Source organism: Sorex fumeus, unplaced genomic scaffold (genome assembly GCF_029834395.1).
Source record: "Sorex fumeus unplaced genomic scaffold, SorFum_2.1 ptg000051l, whole genome shotgun sequence".
NCBI lineage: Eukaryota > Metazoa > Chordata > Mammalia > Eulipotyphla > Soricidae > Sorex > Sorex fumeus.
Window position 1 is genome coordinate 27,495,466 of NW_026606108.1, and position 23,911 is coordinate 27,519,376.

At 37.3% G+C, this 23,911-nt stretch overlaps 1 protein-coding gene across 2 annotated transcripts in view; it reads left to right on the forward strand.

The window, feature by feature from the left end:
- Positions 1 to 23,911, forward strand: part of MEGF10 (multiple EGF like domains 10) — a 184,808-nt gene that overhangs the window by 22,213 nt on the left and 138,684 nt on the right. For both annotated transcript variants that reach the window (XM_056124440.1, XM_056124441.1), the window contains exon 2: positions 23,680 to 23,812. In XM_056124440.1, coding sequence (XP_055980415.1) covers positions 23,697 to 23,812 — 116 coding nt within the window. In that variant the 5' untranslated portion in view covers positions 23,680 to 23,696. The remainder of the gene's footprint in view (positions 1 to 23,679; positions 23,813 to 23,911) is intronic.

Genomic DNA, 23,911 nt, shown 5'->3' on the forward strand with positions numbered 1-23,911 from the left:
GTGGCAGTTTCTAAGGCAAATGTCTTCATTAAGGTTGTTTTTACTCCTTTCTTTTTTAATGATGCACATGAGTCTGGCTCATCATTAAAGAAAACGAACCTAGGATTTTAATGGCTTGGGGTAGGAAGAATGTGTATCTGTTCTTGATAGTAAGAGAACATGGCGCAAAAAATTTTTTCTCTGAAGATCTTCTTGGATTGTTTAGACTGATCTGATCAGACTGCAGGGCTCTTGAGAAAGATAAGCACTTGCTTCACTCATTTTTCTCTTGTCTTTACAAGGTTCTGTGAACAGTTTGGTTTTGGTAGCAGTATTTGATTTATGCAAATGATTTTTTGCTTGTTTCTAATGTAATGTCATCATAGGCATAGCGATTTGGACAAAAATTTTGTTTTATGTATCCTGAAGGGAATAGTCTGCTAACTCAAAGGGGTGGAGATCATAAGGTCCTAAATCCAATTCCCAGAAATGTTGGTTATAGCCCTATTTCCCCTGAGCAGTACTGGCCCAAATAACACTGCATTGTCAGCCTGAGCTGACATCAGGCTCATATCACCAGGTTGAATGTCATCAGAGCAAACCCAAGCACTGTGAGCGAGGCCTCCCAAGTATTTTTAAATAGGTTCTGGATCCTTAACTATTTTTTTTTTGCTTTTTTGGGTCACACCTGGCGATGCAGAGGGGTTACTCCTGGCTCTGCACTCAGGAGTTACTCCTGGCGGTGCGCAGGGGACCATATAGGATGCTGGGAATCGAACCCGGGTCAGCGGCATCCTTAACTATTTTTGAATAACTAAGACTTATTGATTCATTTCCTTATATCTTAATAGATAATTTTAATTTTTTTCTAGAAAGTTTAATAGACTGTCTGGTTGAGTATATTCTTAAATTTAACTCTATCAATTTGACCTGATAAAAGTGGTGATACATAGTACCTAATATAGACTTAACTTCATTTCAATTCTGTTAATAAAATCAAACTTCACCTGTTCCACTAATTAGCCTTGAACAAGTAATCTCTTTGTAATATTTGTGTACATAGGTTTGCACATATCATGTGAGGGAGAACCAACCTTAATGCTACTCCATGTTTGTTCACTGATTCACTGCGACATTATCTATTTAGATAACAGTTTACACCATTATTTCAAACATGTTTTTCCTAAATATGATAGTATGCATGTGAAAAACTCAGATATTACCATATGAAAATTATATTAAAGAAACTATATACTTTAAAAAAATTTTATTAGTGAAACACCATGAGGTACAGTTGTAGATTTACAATTTTTTGTGCTTGGGTTTCGATTATACAATGATCAAATACCCATCCCTCCACCAGTGCCCATTTTCCACCACCATGGATAATATTCCTCCCACCCCCATCCCCCTATCTAACCGTGCCTCTGTGGCAGGGCATTCCCTTTTGTTCGCTCTCTCCTTTTGGGTGTTGTGGTCTGCGAAAGAGGCATTGAGTGGCAAACATGTTCAGTCCATAGTCTACTTTCAACATGCATCTCCCATCCTGGGAGGATCCTCCAAACACCCTTTATTTGGTGCTCCCTTCTCTATCTGAGCTGCCCTTTCCCCTAGAATGCCCAGCTGGCCTCTAAGCTATGGAGTAGTCCTCCTGGTGCTGAACTCAGCTATTCTTGGGTATTAATCTCATATTTTGTTACTTTATATCCCCCAGATGAATGCAATTTTTCTGTCTATCCCTCTCTTTCTGACTCATTTCACTTAGCATGATACTTTCCATATTGTACCACTTGTATGTAAATTTCATAACTTCATCTTTTCTAACAGCTACATAGTACTCCATTGTGTAGATGTACCAAAGTTTCTTTAACCAGTCATCTGTTCTTGGGCACTCAGGTTTCTTCCAGTTTCTGGCTATTGTAAAGAGTGCTGCAATGAACAAACAAGTGCAGATGTCACTTCGACTATACTTTTTTGCCTCTCTGGGACATATTTCCAGGAGTGGTATTGCTGGGTCAAATGGGAGCTCAATTTCTAATTTTTTGAGAATCATCCATACTGTTTTTCAAAAAGGCTGAACCAGTCGGCATTCCCACCAACAGTAAAGGAGTGTCCCTTTCTCGCCACATCCGAGCCAGCATCGGTTGCTTTTGTTCTTTTGAATGTGGGCCAGTCTCTGAGGTGTGAGATGGTATCTCATTGTGGTTTTGATCTGCATCTCCCTGATGATTAATGATGTAGAGCATTTTCTCATGTGCTTTTTTGCCATTCGGATTTCTTCTTTGAGAAAGTTTCTGTTCATTTCATTGCCCCATTTTTTGATGGGGTTGGATGTTTTCTTCTTGTGGAGTTCAACCAGTACTTTGTATATCCTTGATATCAACTCCTTGTCAGATGTGTATTCGGCGAATATCCTTTCCCATTATGTAGACTGTCATTGTATTTTGGTCACTGTTTCTTTGGAAGTGCGGAAGCTTCTTAGTTTAAGATAGTCCCATTTATCTATCTCTGTTTTCACTTGCTCGGCCAATGGTGTAACATCTTTGAAGATACCATTAGCTTCAATGTCATGGAGGGTTTTGCCAATTTTGTCTTCAATGTACCTTATGGTTTCTGGTCTGATGTTTAGGTCTTTAATCCATTTTGATCTTACTTTTCTACATGGTGTTAGGCAGAGTTCTGAGCCCATTTTTTTGCATGTAGCTGTCCAGTGATGCCAGCACAATTTGTTAAAGAGGCTTTCCTGACTCCACTTCACATTTCTTACACCTTTATCAAAGATTAGATGATCATATGATTGAGGGGAGATGTCAGTGTATTCAACCCTGTTCCATTGGTCTGCAGTTCTGCCTTTGTTCTAGTACCATGCTGTTTTAATTATTACTGCTTTGTAGTACAGTTTGAAGTTAGGGAGGTTGATTCCTTCCATTTTCTTTTTCCCAAGAATTGCTTTAACTATTCGTGGAGGCTTATTGTTCCATATAAATTTCAGGAGTGTTTGCTCCATTTCTTTGAAGAATGTCATGGGTATCCTTATAGGGATTGCATTGAATTTATACAATGCTTTCGGTAGTATTGCCATTTTGACAATGTTAAGTCTCCCGACCCATGAGCAGGGGATATCTTTCCATTTCCTCATGTCCTCTTTTATTTCCTAAAGTAGAATTTTGTAGAAACTATATACTTTTTGCATCAAAAATTCATTCATTCTAGGTACAGTTGGAAAATCTTATGATTCAAACAGAGACATAGTGTTGAAAATTATCAAATTGCTGGAAACAGAAGCATTTTCTTTAAATAAGATTCTAAATAGTTTCTTGTGTTTTTTCCCCTTAAGAATAACAAGACCTCTGACTTAATGCAGTTCTTATTTTAATTCCATTTCCATCGTTGGGGGCATTTTTTTAAAAATCAACTCATGAAGATGCCTTTAAGATGAAGCAGAAACTTGTCCAGTAGAGAAAAAGTATTAGCTAAAACTCCACCTCCTGACAGAATAGACCACTTCAGGAACATGCTATGTTTTCCATTACATGTGGACTCAGTTCTTAGTTATTAGTCTCTCACACCATAGTTCCAGAAGCATTCATATAAACTGTTTATTACTTGAAGGTTATAATGCCCTGGCTGCCATTAAAACCTCAAATAACTGTATAATAGCATGTTAATGTTTTGTGTCCCATAATCTGAAATTTTTCATCTAGCTCAGGTAGTAATTACTGACAGTCTGTGCTACATAATGATATCTCAATCAACAATAGCATATATAACCATATATAAATATACCATAATTTAGGAGTATGGTAGACAATCTAGGTGTGTGTAAACACATTCTATCATGACAAATCTCTGATGCTTTTCTCAGAACATATCCCTTGTAACAAAACATTGTCTGTATTGTTCATTTATATAATTCTTGCAGATAGGAAGAGATCTGAAAATCAGGGAGTTTTGGTGGAAGTGAAGTAACAGACATGGACTGTGCTTACCAGCAGCTCACAGTCTAGTTGAGGGTATGAAACTGGTTATGTGAAATATCAACAGCCCAAGATACCATACAAGTGTCAGGTGAGGATGTGGAAAGTTGGTTACATCAGGGATTTCGATGCAATTTTTAGTGAGAACATTAGAAAAGTATTCTTACTTATCCAAACACATCATTAGCTATGGAATGAGAGAATAAATTATTCCAAAGGGAGTGATAATTTGACAGCAAGCTTATATGATGGTTTGATTTTCAAACAAGTAGAAACAAGTATGATTCAAAGGAATCACAGAAATAATTCAGAGACCCCTTCAAATTAGCAAGGTAGGGCAAATATAATCCATGCAAGAAACTATCTTCATCCTTCATAACTTCTTCAATTGAGATAGTCTTTACACAAAATTTAAATCCAATTACCTTTTTTTTTCTTTTCAAATTGCATTATTAGAAAGTTTAAAGCCTTGACCAAATAACAGTAATATAGTGTATGGGAATTACTTCTTCACAACAGAAAATTATGTATTCGGTTTGATGGGACCAACATAATCATGAATGTTAACTGTAGTGTTCAGTATTTATAAGGTTAAGATATTAAAATAAAATCAAGATATTATTATAAATGTTTTGAGTTGAATGAATGTTGCTTTGGCTTGGATTTTATCATAAAGGCAAGGTCTCAAGTGTATTTAAATAAAAAATTATAGGATATACAGCTCAATGGACTGGAGTGCATATATTGCATGCAGAAGATCCAGGTTTGATACTTATCTCTGCATGGTCCCCAACTACCACTGGGTCCTAACCTCAAGCACAGAGTCTAGAATGATCCCTGAATATAGATGGGTGTGACCCAAAAGAAAACAAAATGAAGTACAATGTTCTGATTGGTGTTTTGAGAGACTTGGTGTCAGCATGGAGAACAAACGGAAGTTGGTAGAAAGGACTAATGGATCAAGCTGAAGAACTACACAAAAGTTAGTATTTATAGACACTGGTTTTATTTATTAGTTTTTGTTTTGTGGCCATATACAGCAGTGCTAAGGACTTTTCCTGGATCTGTGCTCAGGAAACCATATGTAGTATTGGGAATCAAACTGGGGTCAGTTGCATGCAAGACAGAAGCCTTAACCCCTGTACTATTTTTCCAGCCCCATTCAGAGATTTTAAAACTTGTTATTGGTAAAACCTACTTTATCCTACTTTACCTTTATTTAAGAAGATCAGATCATCCTTGATTCCAGTGTATCATGAAGAGAAGGTCAGAGAAGGAAAGAAATTGAGGGAGAAGAAGAGATAGACAGAAAACAACAGGGAACAGGGGGTCAATGAGTCATTGATGTAAAGTTGTGGTATAGCTAAATATCCAAACCACAGAGTCAGCAACACTAAAAGCAAGAGATACAAACTTTAACAAACTAAAAAAAACGTGCCTGTCAAGGTGGTAGGATAGGGATGGAGTTGGAGGGGTGGGCTGGAGGGAACTGGGAAACCTAGTGAAGAGAAGAAGACACTGGTGGTGGGATTGGTCCTGGAACATAGTATGTCTAAAACCCAAATATAAATTTGTTTAAAAGAGAAATATAAAGAACATGACCTATTATGAAAACCTGACATTTAGAAATTAAATTTCCACATCTCTTTTAAGAAAAAAAAAGGTCAAATTAAAAAGCCTATCTTAGAGGCTGGAGTGATAGCGCAGCGGGTAGGGCGTTTGCCTTGCACGCGGCCGACCCAGGTTCGATTCCCAGCATCCCATATGGTCCCCCGAGCACTACCAGGGGTAATTCCTGAGTACATGAGCCAGGAGTAACCCTTGTGCATCGCCGGTGTGACCCAAAAAGTCCCCCCAAAAAGCCTATCTTACTTGACAGTTTATTGCTGTGGTTATATGTAGTTATATGAAAAATATGGCTAAATTAATAATAGAAGTTGACATTCTTTATTCTATCTCATATTCCAACATCAAAATAAATTTAAAATTTTTAAGGAATAGCTTTCAGGAATAGCTAATCAAAATATTGACCATTTTTTAATTCTCAATAAAATAATATAGAAGTGATAAACAGTTTAAATTATTGAGCCCAAATTAGGTACAGCGAGTCTCAGTAGCTAAAAAATGAATCTAAAAGTACTTTGGAAAGTAGATAAAATTGCCAAGTTATATATTTTTTAAAAGGTTGTAAAATCATCCCTGAGTATACAAAGCTTATAAATATATGATGTAGAAGATAAGACCTCTTCAACAATTTTGTCATTATGAAATTGACTTAAGCCTGAAAGATAATAAAAATAAAGGTAAAAGGTAAAGGCCCTCCCGTTGTTCATCGATTTGCTCGAGCTGGCCCAGTAACGTCTCCATTGGAGACTCTGTTGTTACTGTGTCTGGCATATCGAATACGTCACTCTCGGTAGCTTGCCAGGCTCTCCAAGAGGGGCGGAGGAATCGAACTCGGGTCGGCCATGTTGGTTGCATGCAAGGCAGCGGTAGGGCATGTGCCTTGCACGCAGCCAACATGGCTGACCCAAATTCGAATAAAAATAAATGAAAGGAAAATGTATTTAATAAGATCAATCATAACGGGACTGAGAATTAGGGAAGAAATACAAAATTCTAATAAATGTTGTAAACCATGTCCAGTTTCAAAGTAACAAATTTAAAGTCCATCCATAGAGCTTTTAAAAAATTCAGAGACATGTTTTAAGGTACTTCAAGGTAACCAAAACTATTTCATTGTACATAAAAATGATTAATTCCTGTAGTACCTGTAACTTGAAATGTACATTTTCACATGTTTTTATTTATTAAATCTTGATAAGAAGCTGTTCTAAACCTATACCGTATGCCCTTTTCTTTTTGGGGGTTGGGGTCTTCCTCCTGACTCTGAACATAGGAATCATTCCTGGTGGGCAACAGGGAACAATACAGTGCATGAACATATCCACCTCATTTTTGTTTTTTAATTCATTAACTCTTTTCAGAGTTAGCTAGAGGGCATCATTGCACCAAAAAAATTGGGAGATGCCAGTAACTTTTACTAACTCCTTTGCCACATTCATTAGGAGAATTTGATTGAAGCCTGTGTATCTGATCTTCCCCGTTGATATGCTGGTGGAGTAGACATAACTCATGGTGAGTTTTTTCTCTTAAGAATGGAACATTTACAAATTGTTTTTGCCTCTTTGACCATTTCATCATTATTTTAGTGTTAAACTTTTATAGTCATAATAGGGCCTATAACCTGTACATTTGTATTCTATTAAGACTGGGGGGAGCCATAGGGAAAAAAGTGTAATAGCATCTTTATTATCTTTGTGTGTGGCAACTTATAATTTTGTTCAAGACATACTGACTGGGTGTTGGGTTTTGACCTAAGATTAGCCTTAAGAGAAGCTATTTATTAAATAGATTCATGACCTTAGGGATTCATTTTTCTAGTCCACAGCAACATAATCTGTAAAATTTGAGTATTGGACCAGCTTCATGCTAAAATATATGTCCACACAAAAGTTGATGAGGATCTTTGACATCTTAGACATTGTGAAGATTTATAAGAATAGCAAAGTGAAAACAAGACTTTGATAAGTTTCCTTGCTACAAAATTCTCTTTCCTGGCTGGTGTATCTCAAAGGGAAATAAAGCAAAGAGTGAGTAAGTGACTCCTATATAACTCCTCGATTAACTCTGAACCAGTTTAGAATTCACCTCATTTATTCTATCTTCATGTCATCATGGTATCCAAGTCCCGAATTTCCCTGAAAAATGGCAGTGAAAAGTTAAGCAGGAGATGAGGGGAAATCAGAAGAGAGAATTGTGGATAATGTATATGGAAGAAATAGTATGGAGAAGGCTGTTCATTTTCCTATCAGCATAGGATTGTTCTCCAACTGTTATTCAGGGTTAGACAAGGTCACTTCTTGAGTATAAAATCTGTCTCCATACCACAGGAAGTGGTGTTGCTAATTCAGCATGTTGTACTTTAAGTACTAAAACAAAGGACTATTTTGAGTCATAAAATTGGGGTTTAGATTATGACTTCTTATATTTGCATATATATATACTCCTAGTGAGGAAGTGGAGGTGGGAGGGAAGGTTGCCCATTTTCTTCTGAATGTTCTGGCCAAATGCAACTTTGAATAATTATATTCTTTTGCTTACTTCCACTTCCTCAGCAATTTCCTCATATATTGTCTCAAATCTTCAAAGCTTTTGACCATGTGGGCATCAAACCCACATAAGGATGAAAAGTCTTCAAACTCTGCTGTGGCATTGCCTACTGTAAGAGATGTCTGTGGTCTCTCTGCCTCCTGGTCTGGATTAGTGGTTCAGAAATGAGTAACCCTGGGAAGGACAGTTGAGGCCCAATGTTACTGATCATTTGAAACAGCTGTCGAATGTGAACATGGGAATACCTTATATACTTTCTAACTGAGATTCTCAGTGTTGACTAGGAAGTAGTTTAGTCACTTGGAGAATATAATTTTTAATGAATTTGCATTTCAAGAAGCATTTAAGGCCCCAATACACAGATGGTAGTTATTAATTTAAACGACAATGACTCTTTTACTTGTTGAAGAGGTGATTTGACTAGAATAAAGAGTCTTGTATTCGGCACTGTGGTGTTGGGCAACCTATAAATTAGCTCTGTGATTATAGTCAAGGCATCTTGGGATTTCAGTTACTTAATTCATAAAAAAAAGGACCTCAATTTTATCCCATTAAGACCTTCAATAGTAACATTTGACTATTTCTTAGTACAAAAGTTCTGTGGAACCCAGGATGTTTCAGAAATTTTGGGAAGTCAAATGAATGCTAAAGCCCCAAATTATATGGTCTGTTATATAGTGTTGAAAATGAAAGGAATGCTGTGTCTGTGTGCATGTATGGGCACCTTAACAGAATATGGATAGATGCCACTGACTGGAATAGATTCTTTTGTAGAGGCAACACCCAGCAGCACTCAAGGGCCATCAGTAGTATATACCATCATGCTCAGCCCAGTGGTGTGGGCATGATAGTTTAGTGCTTGGAATGGTGATGTGCTACACAGAGCCATGCGGTGCTAAGGATGAACTCAGGGCCTTACATATGCCAGACATCTACTTCAGCCTTTTAAGGCACATTACTAGCCTTTAGAACAATTTTTCAAGTCTTGGTTCCATAGAAATTCTTCTCTCACCAAGTTGTTTTTGTGGGGGTTTTATCTATCTGACATGACTTTTGAGGAGAGAGGCTTGATTTGGATTGTTTAGTTATGTCCTAATATGGGGAAGTTGAATGATTAAAAGTTAATGACACACAGCTAGGTGAGCGGGTGACGTGTAGATAGCCCTGGCATGACAGAGTTGGAGGCAGAATGAGTGTTATCATTCTATTTGCCAAAGCAGCATGCACATTTAAAAGGACCTTTGCCAAAGAGGGAGCAAAGACTTCAGCTTATCGCCATTGTTCCTGTCTTTCCTCTGACCTTTGTATATGGAAACCTGAGATTCTTATGACACTCTTGCATTCTGCTGCACATCAGAGTACTGTATTTTTCCCCCTCTGTCCCTTTACCATAATAGAACTTTTCTTTCTAAAGGAATTTAGCTTTTTCTACAATTTATTCTGCAGCAATTGTATTTTTTCTTGCTTTTATTGTGTCAGGGTATTAATAAAACCAAGTGTTTCTACTTCTTCAATCGTTATAGTAGGTTAAAAGGAAAAAGAGAAAGCAACAAGTTTCTCTTTCTCTCTGGATTGATTCATTTCCATTTTTCCAGTTCGCTTTCTCGAACCTATTTGAGCTCTCATGAGATGTCCAAATACTTTACTTTGAGTAAAGAGTAAACTGTGCAAATCAAATTGTTCTTGTCCTGGCTTTAAAATTATCCTCCACTCTTTCTTTTCCACTCAGTGATGAAGGCAATCTTTTGCTTTTTTCCTGTGTGAAGTGGCTTTCTCTTTCCTTTGGTCTTATTTTTTTCACAAGGTATAATATCTCCACGTCCAGATATCTATGCAGCACAAATTTCTGCAGTGCTCTTATCCCCACTAACCAGATGGAAACACTTTCAAACTCCGATACTTCTCTGTAATTCTCTTTTGACACTAATCAAATTTTACATTGCCTTGATATTCAAAGCTCAAAAGATAAAAGGGACATGATGTGTAGAAATTTTTCAAAGATAGTTAAAAATATGAAAAATCTTTAAATTGAATCTATAACTGTATAGGGCTGGAGCGATAGCACAGCAGTAGGGCTTTTGCCTTGCATGCAGCTAACATGGCCGACCTGAGATCGATTCCTCCGCCCCTCTCGGAGAGCCCGGCAAGCTACCGAGAGTATCTCGCCTGCACGGCAGAGCCTGGCAAGCTCCTCATGACATATTCAATATGCCAAACACAGTAACAACAAAGTCTCCAATGGACGTTACTGGGCCCGCTAGAGCAAATCGATGATCAACGGGAGGGCCTTTAATTTAATTAATAAAACTGTATAGAGATATGGAATAGTCAAAGTATTGTGACAAAATATAAACTGGTGAGTCTGTATAATAGGTTTACTTGATTATATTTCTATAAATTCAAGATATAAAGTTATAGTATTTCAAAATAGTTTTAATCAACTTTTGTGTATCATCTAATTAGAGATAATCTTAGAAAACTAGTTCAAATGCAACAAAATAAAAGAAATATTTATTCCTAGATGTAAAAGTAACCAAGATTTGGGAATCTTTTCATTGACTTTTATAGCACAGAGTGTAAAATAAACCTTTCAATTATTGTGATATTCAAATGCTAAATAGCTGGGGATGAATGGCAGTTTAATCTAGGATAATGCTTTGCATGGAAAAGCAGCAAACGTACCTCTAAACACAGGCATTGTGAAGTCATATCTCTTGGAATAATATGTCCATAATATGCTGTAGTTTGAAGATGATGGGTTCTTGCCTAGAGGTACAATAATTTGTAGAAGGTATATCAGCATCATCATTGCAGCTGATCTTTCCTATGTGATACTGCTGCTTAACGTACAAAAAAAAGTGGTGGGCATTTGGGAAGCAATTTGAGAGTTGAACAAGACATTTTTTGGTATAAACATGTAGAAATGTAGGCATATTAGTTCTATATTGCTGTATAACAAACTGGTTCAAAAATTTGTGGCTTAAAATAACAATGATCTATTCGTAGTTTCTATGGAAAAGTTTAGATGGTGCTTTAGGCTTGTAACCTCATGAAATTGCAATCAGTATGTCAGTAGGCCTCTGGGCTGTTGATAGGCTTGAAGAGTACACTTCCAAGGTGGCTCACTTACATGGCTATTGGCAGGAAAACTCAGGTTCTTGCCAGATCTCACCAATAGGTATCTCTATTGGCCTGCTAGACTTCATAATGATTTGGCAATGGCCTTTCTATAGAATGGTACTTCAAACAAATGGAAATTGTACTTAACCTCCCTAATTTCAAACTCTACTACAAAGCAGTAATAATTAAAACAGCATAGTACTGTAACAAAGGCAGAGCTGTAGACCAATGGAACAGGGTTGAATATACTGACATCTCCCTCCAGGCATATGATCATCTGTTCTTTGATAAGGGGGCAAGAAAAGTGAAGTGGAGCAAGGAAAGCCTCTTTAACAAATTGTGCTGGCAAAACTGGACAACTACATGCAAAAATGTGGGCTCAGATCTCTGCCTAACGTCATGTAAAAAAGTAAGATCAAAATGGATTAAAGATCTCAACATCAGACCGGAATCCATAAGGTACATTGAGGACAAAGTTGGCAAAATCCTCCATGATATTGAAGCTAATGGTATCTTCAAAGATGTTACGCCATTGGCCAAGCAAGTGAAAACAGAGATAGATAAATGGGACTATCTTAAACTAAGAAGCTTATTCACCTCAAAAGAAACAGTGACCAAAATACAAAGACAGTCTACAGAATGGGAAAGGATATTTGCCGAATATACATCCGACAAGGGATTGATATCAAGGATATACAAAGTACTGGTTGAACACCACATGAAGAAAATATCCAACCCCATCAAAAACTGGGGCGACAAAATGAACAGAAACTTCATCAAAGATGAAATCCGAATGGCTAAAGGCACATGAGAAAATGCTCTACATCATTAATCAAGGAGATGCAGATCAAAACAACAATGAGATATCATTTCACACCACAGAGACTGGTCCACATCCAAAAGAACAAAAGCAACCTGTGTTGGTGCAGATGTTGTGAGAAAGGGACCCCCCCTTCACTGCTGGTGGGAATGCCAACTGGTTTAGCCCTTTTGGAAAACAGTATGGACGATTCTCAAAAAATTAGAAATTGAGCTCCTCTTTGACCCAGCAACACCACTCCTGGGAATATATCCCAGAGAGGCAAAAAAGTATAGTCAAAGTGACATCTGCACTTGTTTGTTCATTGCAGCACTCTTTACAATAGTCAGAATCTGGAAAAAACTTCAGTGCCTGAGAACAGACGACTGGTTAAAGAAACTTTGGTACATTTACTCAATGGAGTACTATGTAGCTGTTAGAAAAGATGAAGTCATGAAATTTACATACAAATGGTACTACATGGAAAGTATCATGCTAAGCGAAATGAGTCAGAAAGAGAGGGACATACATAGAAAGATTGCATTCATCTGGGGAACATAAAGTAACAAAATAGGAGACTAACACCCAAGAGTGGCCGAGATTAGTACCAGGAGGTTTGCTCCATGGCTTGGAGGCCAGCCACACATGCTAGGGGAAAAGGGAGCTCAGATAGAGAAGGGGGCACCAAATAAAGGGTGTTGGGAGGATCCTCCCAGAATGGGAGAAGCATGCTGAAAGTAGACTATAGATCAAACGTGATTGCCACTCATTGCCTCTTTTGCAAACCACAGCACCCAAAAGGAGAGAGAGTACAAAAGGGAATGCCCTGCCACAGAGGCAAGGTGGGATGGGGAGGATGGGGGGGTGGGAGGGATACTGGGATCCATGGTGGTGGGAAATGGGCACTGGTGGAGGGATGGGTATTTGATAATTGTATAATTGAAATCCAAGCACAAAAATTTGTAAGTCTACAACTGTACCTCATAGTGTTTCACTAATAAAAATTAGAAAAAAAAGATGACTATAAGGTCATCAAATGACTTTGATGATTAAAGTTTGGAAGCTGTACCCATTCTTTTTGTAACATTATATTAGGCACACAAGTCTATTCTACTTATTGTGAGAAGGGTCCATATTAGGCAGGTATCACTGGAAATGATGTTGGAAACTGGCTGCAACAACAATGTTTAATTAGGTTTGCCAGACTATAGTTGAAAAAAAAGAAAAGAAGTAAATTGTATGAAAGGGATAGTAGTTTATTTTTAATCGTTTACTTACTTTATTTTTAATTTATTGTGATAAAGCTAAGAAAATTACTCATGTTTCTTTTATATTATTATAAAATAATTAAAATTTTATTATATTATTTAAAAACATTATTATATTATATTATGTTATATTATTTTATAACATTTTATATTATTTATTTTTGCCCAAGCATTCCTTTTTTCTATTAGTTTCTCATACAATCCTTTCTCCCATTGGTCTTTCACACACATTCATTAGTTTGCTGACTTGGGCCAGGCAGTTCCACACACATTTAAATGCATTCAGTTCTACCTATTCCTTTGCCTCCTGTCTGTTCCCTTGGTTTGATTTCGCATGTCTTCTGAGTTTTAATCTCCAAACTACCTCTGTAATCAAACAGTGCATCCTGCTCAAAGACTACCTCATAAATTAAGTGTACCTCATATAGTATAAAATAAGTTGAACTTATTCTGTTAGTAAGATCCTTCATCATTAGTGCTCTGCCTTTTAAGAGCACTGCTTTTCATAATCCTCGCTAAGGCGTGACCCAGAGTTTTTTCTCTTTGCTTCATAGCCTCTCCCTGTGGTTTACATTGGAATAAAGACTCCTTTTTCCAAATATGATATTAAGTACAGATCACAGATAGAGATATTAGCCAGATTTGTCAAATCTCTGCACTGTCTTAATTGTCTGTTTTCTGGTGAAACATTTAATTTCAGTCAACAGAATTGCATTTTTAAAGTATCAGGCATGAGATAGGAAGTCAATGATTTCTACGTTCTCTTTGTTTTTTTAAAGCTTATGTTCAGTTTTGACTTTGATCAAGACCTTTGCTATTTACATTGATATTTACTCTCCTCTTTAAAACCCTTGCAGCTTATTTCTAAGATGATTCTTTTATATTTTATTTATAATTTTCCTCTCTATTTAGTAGATTTTGAACTATTAAAGGCCCAGATCTTGACTCTTTTTGCTTTGGTTTTATTATGGGGCCAGACTGGGCAGTGATGTGGGGGAGGGGTCTGCTCCTGGCTCTGTGCTCAGGTGTCTTTCCCGGAATGCTTCAGGGACCATACGATGCTAGGGATTAAACCAGGTCTGCCTACATACAAAACATGCACTCAGGCCACTGACCGCTTTCCAGGTCTGAGACTATCACTTCTTGTGCCGCAAGAATCCCCACAATTGATTGTACTTTGATCCTTAGTAGCCAATATTATTTGTGATATCTCCCTCCCATACCCACCACTCCTACCATATGCTGTGGGTCATACATTCACAGGGATGTTGCAGAGTAGTTCCTAAAGTCAGCATTAGGCAGATGATTAGGGTCTCCACAACTCTACTTCTTAATAGCACCTAACAAGATCTGGTGTTGGAGGCAGAGAGACAATACAGGGATAAGGTCCATTTCTTGCATGTTGCTGAGGCCAGTTCATTCCCAGAACTATATACTGTTCCCTAAGCACTACCAGCAAGAGTGACCCCCCAGCATAGAGTAAAAAGTAACCCCTGAGCACCACCTGGTATGGTCCCAAATTTACCCCTCCCCCACCGACCCCTGCCTCCCCAACCACCAGAAAGAAAGAAAGAAAGAAAGAAAGAAAGAAAGAAAGAAAGAAAGAAAGAAAGAAAGAAAGAAAGAGAGAAAGAAAGAACTCGGGTTGTGTGGGTAAGAGGTAAGACTCTACCTCTTTATTCCCACTGTTACCAATTTTAGTCTTAATCATGGTTCCATCATTATGTATAGAAATGATTCATTTGTGGCTGTTCTCCTACAGGGTCGGTGGTGAGCTTCCTCAAAGTAACTCAGTGCTTGGACACCCTTAGGACTTTGTCTCACTTAATGAGAAGTATCTAACAAACAAAACCCAGACATTTAACAATGATTTGGTGCTAATGTTTTGGAGATTTTTTTAAGGTTGCTTATAAACCATTATAAACTTAGAAAATAAGACTTGTTTCTTTTCTCATTTTATGTTAAATGTCATACTCATTTAACTTCTATTCTCAAAGCTTTTAAAGAATGCTTTGTGACTGCCATTTAATTGGACTAAGGTGAATGCCTTTGTTGTGGTAATTGCTGTTAGTAAAATGACATGAGGTCTTCCACATAAAAATATGTATAACACCTGCTTTGCTTCAGATGAATAGTTTTGCCCAGGTAAAAGGAATATGTTATAGAATAACTAGCTTTAGACAAAGAAAATAGGTATCATAGCAGTGTTTCGAGGATTCCTTTTATTAGTACTTTTTCCTTGAAAGTTTACATCTGAAGATGCAGAAGCTTCGTAGTTTAAGATAGTCCATTTGTCTATCTCTGTTTTCACTTGCTTGACCAGTGGTGTGACATCTTTGAAGATACCATTAGCTTCAATGTCATGGAGGGTTTTGCCAACTTTGTCTTCAATGTACCTTATGGATTCCAGTCTGATGTTGAGGTCTTTAATCCACTGTGATCTTAGTTTTGTACATGGCGTTAGGCAGAGATCTGTGCCCACATTTTTGCATGTAGCCGTCCAGTTTTGCCAGCACAGGGACCCCCCCTTCACTGCTGGTGGGAATGCCGACTGGTTTAGCCCCTTTGGAAAACAGTATGGACGATCCTCAAAAAATTAGAAATTGAGCTCCCAGTTGACCCAGCAACACCACTCCTAGGAATATATCCCAGAGAGGCAAAAAAATATAGTCGAAGTGACATCTGCACTTGTTTGTTCATTGCAGCACTCTTTACAATAGCCAGAATCTGGAAAAAACCTCAGTGCCCGAGAACAGATGACTGGTTAAAGAAACTTTGGTACATTTACTCAATGGAGTACTATGTAGCTGTTAGAAAAGACGAAGTCATGAAATTTACATACAAATGGTACTACATGGAAAGTATCATGCTAAGCGAAATGAGTCAGAAAGAGAGGGACATACATAGAAAGATTGCATTTATCTGGGGAACATAAAGTAACAAAATAGGAGACTAACACCCAAGAATGGCAGAGATTAGTACCAGGAATTTTGCTCCATGACTTGGAGGCCAGCCACACATGCTAGGGGAAAAGGGAGCTCAGATAGAGAAGGGAGCACCAAATAAAGGGTGTTGGGAGGATCCTCCCAGGATGGGAGAAGCATGCTGAAAGTAGACTATAGACCAAACATGATTGCCACTCATTGCCTCTTTTGCAAACCACAGCACCCAAAAGGAGAAAGAGAACAAAAGGGAATGCCCTGCCACAGAGGCAAGGTGGGATGGGGAGGATGGGGGATGAGAGGGATACTGGGATCCGTGGTGGTGGGAAATGGGCACTGGTGGAGGGATGGGTATTTGATCATTGTGTAATTGAAACCCAAGCAAGAAAATTTCTAAGTCTACAACTGTACTTCATGGTGTCTCACTAATAAAAATTAAAAAAAAAAGTTTACATCTGAGGTTGCTCTCAGGGAAGTGGACAAGCATGCTTCTTTAACAACATTAATAACCTAAAGATGGACTTTCATATTTTATTCACAAATGAAAATTTTCAGAAAAAACAGCAAACTGCTTTCTTTCACCCAAGCTGTCTTTCTCAATAGTTTAAGGGAAAATTAGTATATCATTTATAGATAAAATAATAGAGTAATCAAGTGAAACAGGTTTCTCTTGGAACCCAAAGAGAAAAAGTTGAATAAGCGTGGCAGTACCTTTTTAAAAATTGAGATATTTTTTAAGTTTTTGGGCCATACCCAACATTTCTCAGGTCTTACTCTGGCTTTGGGCTCAAGGATCACTCCTGGTGGGACTCATAGAGTGCCAGGGATGGAACTCAAATTGACTGAGATCAGGCAGCAAGGATCACTCCTGGTGGGACTCATAGAGTGCCAGGGATGGAACTCAAATTGACTGAGATCAGGCAGCAAAAGCCTTTCCCAATGTAGTTTTTCTCTGGCTCAAAATTGACATATAATGTATTAGTTCCCAGTGTATATAATTTTCAGTTATAGAATACCAAGGATATTTATAATTATTATTTATTGTTAATCATTAATATAGTTTTGGAAAAGTAGAGAATTGCAATTTATAGTATATAGATTTAGGCAGAAGACTAAAACACACCCCATGAAGGATAAAAATTTAGAGGAAAAAGAAGGATGAGGTAATGTGAGATGAAGTAGTGGATGAGATAATGGTCTGGTGGAGGGGAGGGCTACAAAATTGACAAAAGCAGGTAAAGTTTCTTTATCAGTCGTTTCAAACAGGATAGTCTGTTCTGTTTGGTTCTTAGAATGATGGTTTGAACCCTTTAAAACTTTTACCCATTTTGTTCACCCTTCCACTTCTGACAACCACCAGTTTATTCTTTTTATCTATGAGCTTGTTTACTTCTTTTAATATTCCACATGTAAGTGAGATCATTACAGTGTTTTCTCTCCCTGACTTATTTCACTTGTTATAATGCCCTCAAAATCTGTCCTTGTTACTGCAAGTGGCAAGATTTCCTTTTTTTTTCTTTTAGTGACAAGATAATAGTTCATGGTCTATGGCATATACCAAGTTTCTTTATTCCTTCGTAGGTAGTTTCCATGTCTTGTCTAGTAAAATGAAATGAACATGCAATTAACAATACAATGAACATGAGAATGCAAAGATATTTTTTAATTTATTGTTTTCATTTCCTTCAGATAAATACCTAGAAGTAGATTTGTTGAAATACATCCTAATACAGTTCTATTTTTACTATTTTGAGGAACCCTGTTACTGTTTTCCATAGTGGCCTTGCCAATTTACATCCCACTAACAATGCACAGTTTTCCGAAATATAGCTTATTCTTAATCAAGAAATTAATTTTCATGCTAAGGACAGTGAGAGGATTTTAGGGATAGGAAATGAGTTTAAGAATAAAGGGACCCATGTTATTTCCATGACTGCACTTTCCTCCCGTTGTTCATCAATTTGCTCGAGCAGGCCCAGTAACATCTCCATTGTGAAACTGATTGTTACTGTGTTTGGCATATCAAATATGTCACGGGTAGCTATTTGCAATTAATGATTCCAGGAATGAGATCAGTTTTACAGTCCAAAAGAATTGTCTGGAATCATTTATTCCTCTGTTGTTGCAAAAATAAATTAGCAAATCAACGCCCCATTATTTATTTCTCCCTAACATACTAAGAAAGGGCTCCGTATCATCAGAATCAAACTAATCCATTGTATGAATTTTATTCAACCTGATTATTGAGGTTTTTGTGGTATTCTAAGTGAAGATTGCCTTCCTAGTTGGAGCCATGTGACAAGTAGGTAGCAAGAGTTAATTCTCCCGCTGTTTCCGCTTTCTAATAAGAGCACTTTAGCAATGCTAATCAGTTGTACTGATTTCTGTTTTGATTTTTCCATGATAATTAAGTAAATGATACGGAATGCAATCAAGTTTGGCACTAGGGGGTTCATGCAAATGATTTTTTTTTCCATTTAAAATTTTGTTAAATGGAACCATAAGGAAAATTATTTGAAGAGAAAGACTGGGTGGGTGGGGGTAGCTTAACACCCAATGTAGAAATTCGAGCATATTTAAAATGTTGATTTTAATAAGACAAATTACGCCTGTGTTGCCCTTTTTCCCAATTTAAATAATGCTATTTTTAAAAAACATTTTGTTTTCATTTATATTATAAAGTGGAGCGTTATAGTGTAACACAGATTAAAGGAGAGAAATGGGAATAAAAATATACAGAACTTACCTTTTTCAGGGTAGACATAAAAAAAGGGAAAGGAAAAATGTGGATACATTTACCTATCAGAACTTACACAAGAAAAGAAACAAAAAAGGGAGCGATGACTAGAAAAGTTCTATCCACTTACTTTGTTTACCTATTGTTTTCTTTTTTTAAATAAGAGAACAAAAGGAAGAATAATCCATGTTTCTGAAGACAGTGAAATGTTGCTTTCCTTTTATTTCTTTAGAGATTATTGGCATATTTGTGAAATGTCTTCTTCTGTTATTACATGTAACATTTAAATAATTTTTTCCATCAATTTAACCTGTGTACGGGAGTTTTCATAGTCCCTGCATCTTGATCTAGCTATTCTTTTATATTTTGATGTAGATTACTCTATACATCAGCTAATTTTAAAATTATGATAATGCTCTGGGAATAAGAGACCTACACATATCTGGATATATATAAATCCATTTTTAAAAAACAGATTTATTGTTTCCATTTTAACTGGAAATTCCATTTATATTTATTTAAATATACCTGTTTTGGGACTGGAGTGATAGCACAGCGGGTAGGACATTTGCCTTGCACGCAGCTGACCCGAGTTAGATTTCCAGCATCCCATATGGTCCCCCGAGCACCGCCAGGAGTGATTCCTGAGTGCAGAACCAGGAGTAACCCCTGATCATCTCCAGATGTGGCCAAAAAAGAAAAAAATATATACTTGTTTTTTAAAAACAGATTTATATTTTCCATTTCAACACCATATCAGCTGGATTTTTGAAAGCATAGAGAAAGTCAAAGTCACCAAGTATTTAGTCCTGCCATCCTGAAAAAGTTAGTCTTCATAAGCTGTGCATAGAGTTTAAAATTAGATGGGATAGTGCGGATTGGCGCTGAGATGTTACATTAAAAGAGAACACATATTGGGCCAGAGAGATAGTACAGCAGGTCAGACGTTTGCTTTGTATGTATGTGGCCGATCTGATTTCAATCCCTGGAATTCCATGTAGTCCTCTGAGCACTGCCATGAATAATTCCTGAGTGCAGAGCCAGGAATAACCTCTGAATATCACCAGCTGTGGCCCCAAAACCATAAACCATAGACCAAAAGTGAGAGGGGGGAGGGGGAAGAGGGAGAAAGAGAGAGAACACATAGCCTTTTTCTGGTTTTGGAGGTTTGAATCATTGCTTGCAGTAATTTCTAACTTTATAAAGAAAACATTTCTAATTGGGAAATAGACGGTTGGAGTATGAAATGGTGACTCAGGATATAAACTTTCTGATTAAGGGTAATTGTGAGTAGGTGGCAAATTATTGCTGACTGGCACTGGCACTGGGGGGGGGTTATCTTAAAAAATAGGATGAAAGTTAATATATATTTCATTCTTTATCAAAATGAAGTGTTTTTTCTGAAATAGATAAAGAAATGGAACAGAGGGATATTTGCCTTGCTTATTGGTTATATCACTGTATAGCACTGTCCTCTCATTGTTCATCGATTTGCTCCAGCGGACACCAGCAAAGTCTCACAACAAATTGTGAGACTTGTTGTTACTGTTTTTTGGCATTTCGAGTACCTCATGGGTAGCTTGCCAGGCTTTGCCGTGTGGGTGAGATACTCTTGGTAGCTTGCTGGGCTCTCCGAGAGGGGCAGAGGAATTAAACCCGGGTTGGCCATGTGCAAGGCAAACGCCATACCTGCTATGCTATTGCTCCAGCCATGCTTATTGGTTACAATCAAATAAATTAAATTTTTTTACTGATGAGTAAGGAAAACACAATATTATGTCTCGAACTGTGAAATGAGAAAAATGAAAATATTTTATTCTAACATTAAATAGACAATTCACATAAAAAGTTCAACATTGTACCTGGGGACACAGAGATAAGCCAAGAAATATTAGCGGTTGTTGTTTATAGTCATCATTACTTTTTATTCATCCTGTTTGGTGAAATATCTTCTTTAGTGATGTAATGTAAGCTTTTAATTTTAAAGCTTCCTTAAGAAATGTTAAAAATTTGAATTAGTCTATAACCCTATTTTGAGTTTATTATATTTTGGTGAAATATCTTCTTTAGTGATGTAATATAAGCTTTTAATTTTAAAGCTTCCTTAAGAAATGTTAAAAATTTGAATTAGTCTATAACCCTATTTTGAGTTTATTATATTTATAAATATCTGTAGCACTGTAGCACTGTCCTCCCATGTTCATTGATTTGCTCAAGCGGGCCCAGTAACATCTCCATTTTGAGACTTGTTACTGTGTTTGGCATATTAAATACGTCACTGGTAGCTTGCCAGGCTTTGCTGTGTGGGTGAGATACTCTCGGTAGCTTGCCGGGCTCTTCGAGAGGGGTGGAGGAATCGAACTCAGGTTGGCCATGTTGGCTGTGTGCAAGGCAAACGCCCTACCACTGTATTTTATATATTTCATATCACTGTCACTGTCCTCCCGTTGTTCATCGATTTTCTTGAGTGGGCCCAGTAACATCTCCATTGTGAGACTTTGTTGTCACTGTGTTTGGCATATCGAATATGTCACGGGGAGCTTGCCAGGCTTTGCCGTGCGGGTGAGATAATCTCGGTAGCTTGCCGGGCTCTCGGAGAGGGGCAGACTAATAGAACTCGGGTCAGCCATGTTGGCTGCATGCAAGGCAAATGCCCTACCCACTGTGCTATCGCTCCAACATATTTTTATAAAAATAAAACATTTATGTTTTATATGTTAGAATTAATTGGAAGAAGCTTGCTCTTTTTCTTTTAAAAAAAATGACCTATACTGTCATTATAAACAGTCTTGATGTTTGATAATTTAATAATTCTTCACTTGATCTATTCTTTTGAATTTGAAGGATAAAACATTTTCTAAGGTTAAGATTTTGCAGTTATTATTATTTATTATTTGTTTAAAGATAAATTTAACTTTTTTAGCCACAGGGTTATTTTTTCAATTAATTTGCTTGGTACAGACTTAGAGACTGGTAATCTTATAGTATAGAAAGTTGGCATAGATTCTCAACATACCAGCTGTTACCCCCAAATAATTTCTTTGTTTATGTAATCTGGCCTGTTGTTACTAGTCTTGCTAGACCTCTTATAAGCAAGTTGATGCTTCTTTTCTTGTTTTAATTAGTAAATAGATCAGTCATTCTAATTCATGTTCATTTTTTATAATTATTGTGTTTGATCACGTTATAAATGTGATAATTAAATGTTTCCTTATTCAGTTCCTAGAGAAATTAGCTTTCTCAGCACATGCCTTTGTAAGATTTACTTATAGTGCCTGGTGTAAGTAAATAGATGTTTCAGGGTTCAGTAAATACACACAGACTTCCTCCTTTGAGTAACTTATAGAAGACTCTAAATATCTAAAATGAAACTAAATTCCCCCTTTCCCCCCACCCCCCCTCGCACCTCCCCGCAGGAGGAGGACTCTGTGCTTACCATGACAGAAAGGGATTCACTGTCCCTCCCTGGGATTATCACCAAGAGCCTTTCATCTCTTACTCCCACATTCAGTCACCAAGTCCAGAAATTTATCTGCCTAAACTGTCCCAGATTCACTCAGTTTCTAAACCCTAATGTTATTTCCTTAGTTTACCCAGTTATATTTCCCCCACATTTCCTCTAATGGTCCCTCTCTATATGTTTCTCTCTCCCTTTTTCAGCCAGAGGATCTTTTTTTTATATAGATTCTATACTCTAAGTCCCCCTCATCTTTGCAAAAAGTTCAATGCTTACAAAGACTACAAAGCCTATTGCGGTAGGCTCCTCGTCTCTTTCAGCTGAATTAATTCTGCTCCTTAAATATGCTTCACTCGTCCCAACCCCCCCATTCCCTATGTCTGAAACACTTTATGTACTCTCTTCCATCTCCTTTGCCTGCCCAACTTTTCTCCAAACTTCCAAATAGGTATCTGTCTATTTTTCCATGATGACCTTTCTTCCTCTTAATAATATGAAGTACATTTTCTCTATCTCTGACTTGAAAACGGCTTCTGCGCTTTTTTGCTGTTCACCTATGCAGAGGCCTCTGTAAGAAAATCGGTTTTGCTTCTATTGAGCAGATGAGGAAAGTGGAGCACTAAATATGAGAAATGTATGTCATGATTACTAAATTGCAAACATCCTAATGGGCAGGGACAGGAAATAGTTTTGTATTTTATATCCAGTTTTTGCACAGAGCTCAGGATAAGAGTAGGCATTCAGCACACATTGAATGAATTATTGAATGAATCTCAGTTTGAACCTGAGGTGCCTCCCTTGAGTCAATGGAGCTTCTGTTTCGTCATTTATCCTCTGGGACAAATGAGGCCAGATTTCTCTGTGGGCCCTCTTCTTCCAGAGGGGAAATATGCCTGGTGAGAGAATCTGGATGTCTGTGTTGATCTGCGTTGTTCTAGTAGATGCCTTTAATGTTGTCTGGCATGGATAAGAAGGGCTTTTGTGGTGGTGGCAATTAATGATGATTTGCACATTTTAGTAATTTACAAAACAGTGGCCACCCTGCACAACATAAGAAATATCTCTATCTTCTGGACCATGAAATCTGGTGACTTGTCTATTTAAATACATGACTCTTATGCAAGTTTCTGCCCTAGTGACAACTGGTGCTCAATAGTTGCTATACTGAAGATAATTCTGTCTGGGCATTTAATGCATCTCTAATGGGTATGTTCTCCCCTCTTGTAGGTTGTTCTGCAGGAAAAATGATTATCTCTTTGAACTCATGCTTGAGTTTTATCTGCTTATTGTTGTGCCAATGGATCAAGACAGCTTCCCTCTTGAATCTTGAAGACCCTAATGTGTGTAGTCACTGGGAAAGGTAATAATTTTAAAAGTAATCTGAGAAATAATTTCTGTAAGTTCCTTAGTGTACAGTCATTATCACTCTGATAAATAAAATAAGAATTTGAGAAGAGAT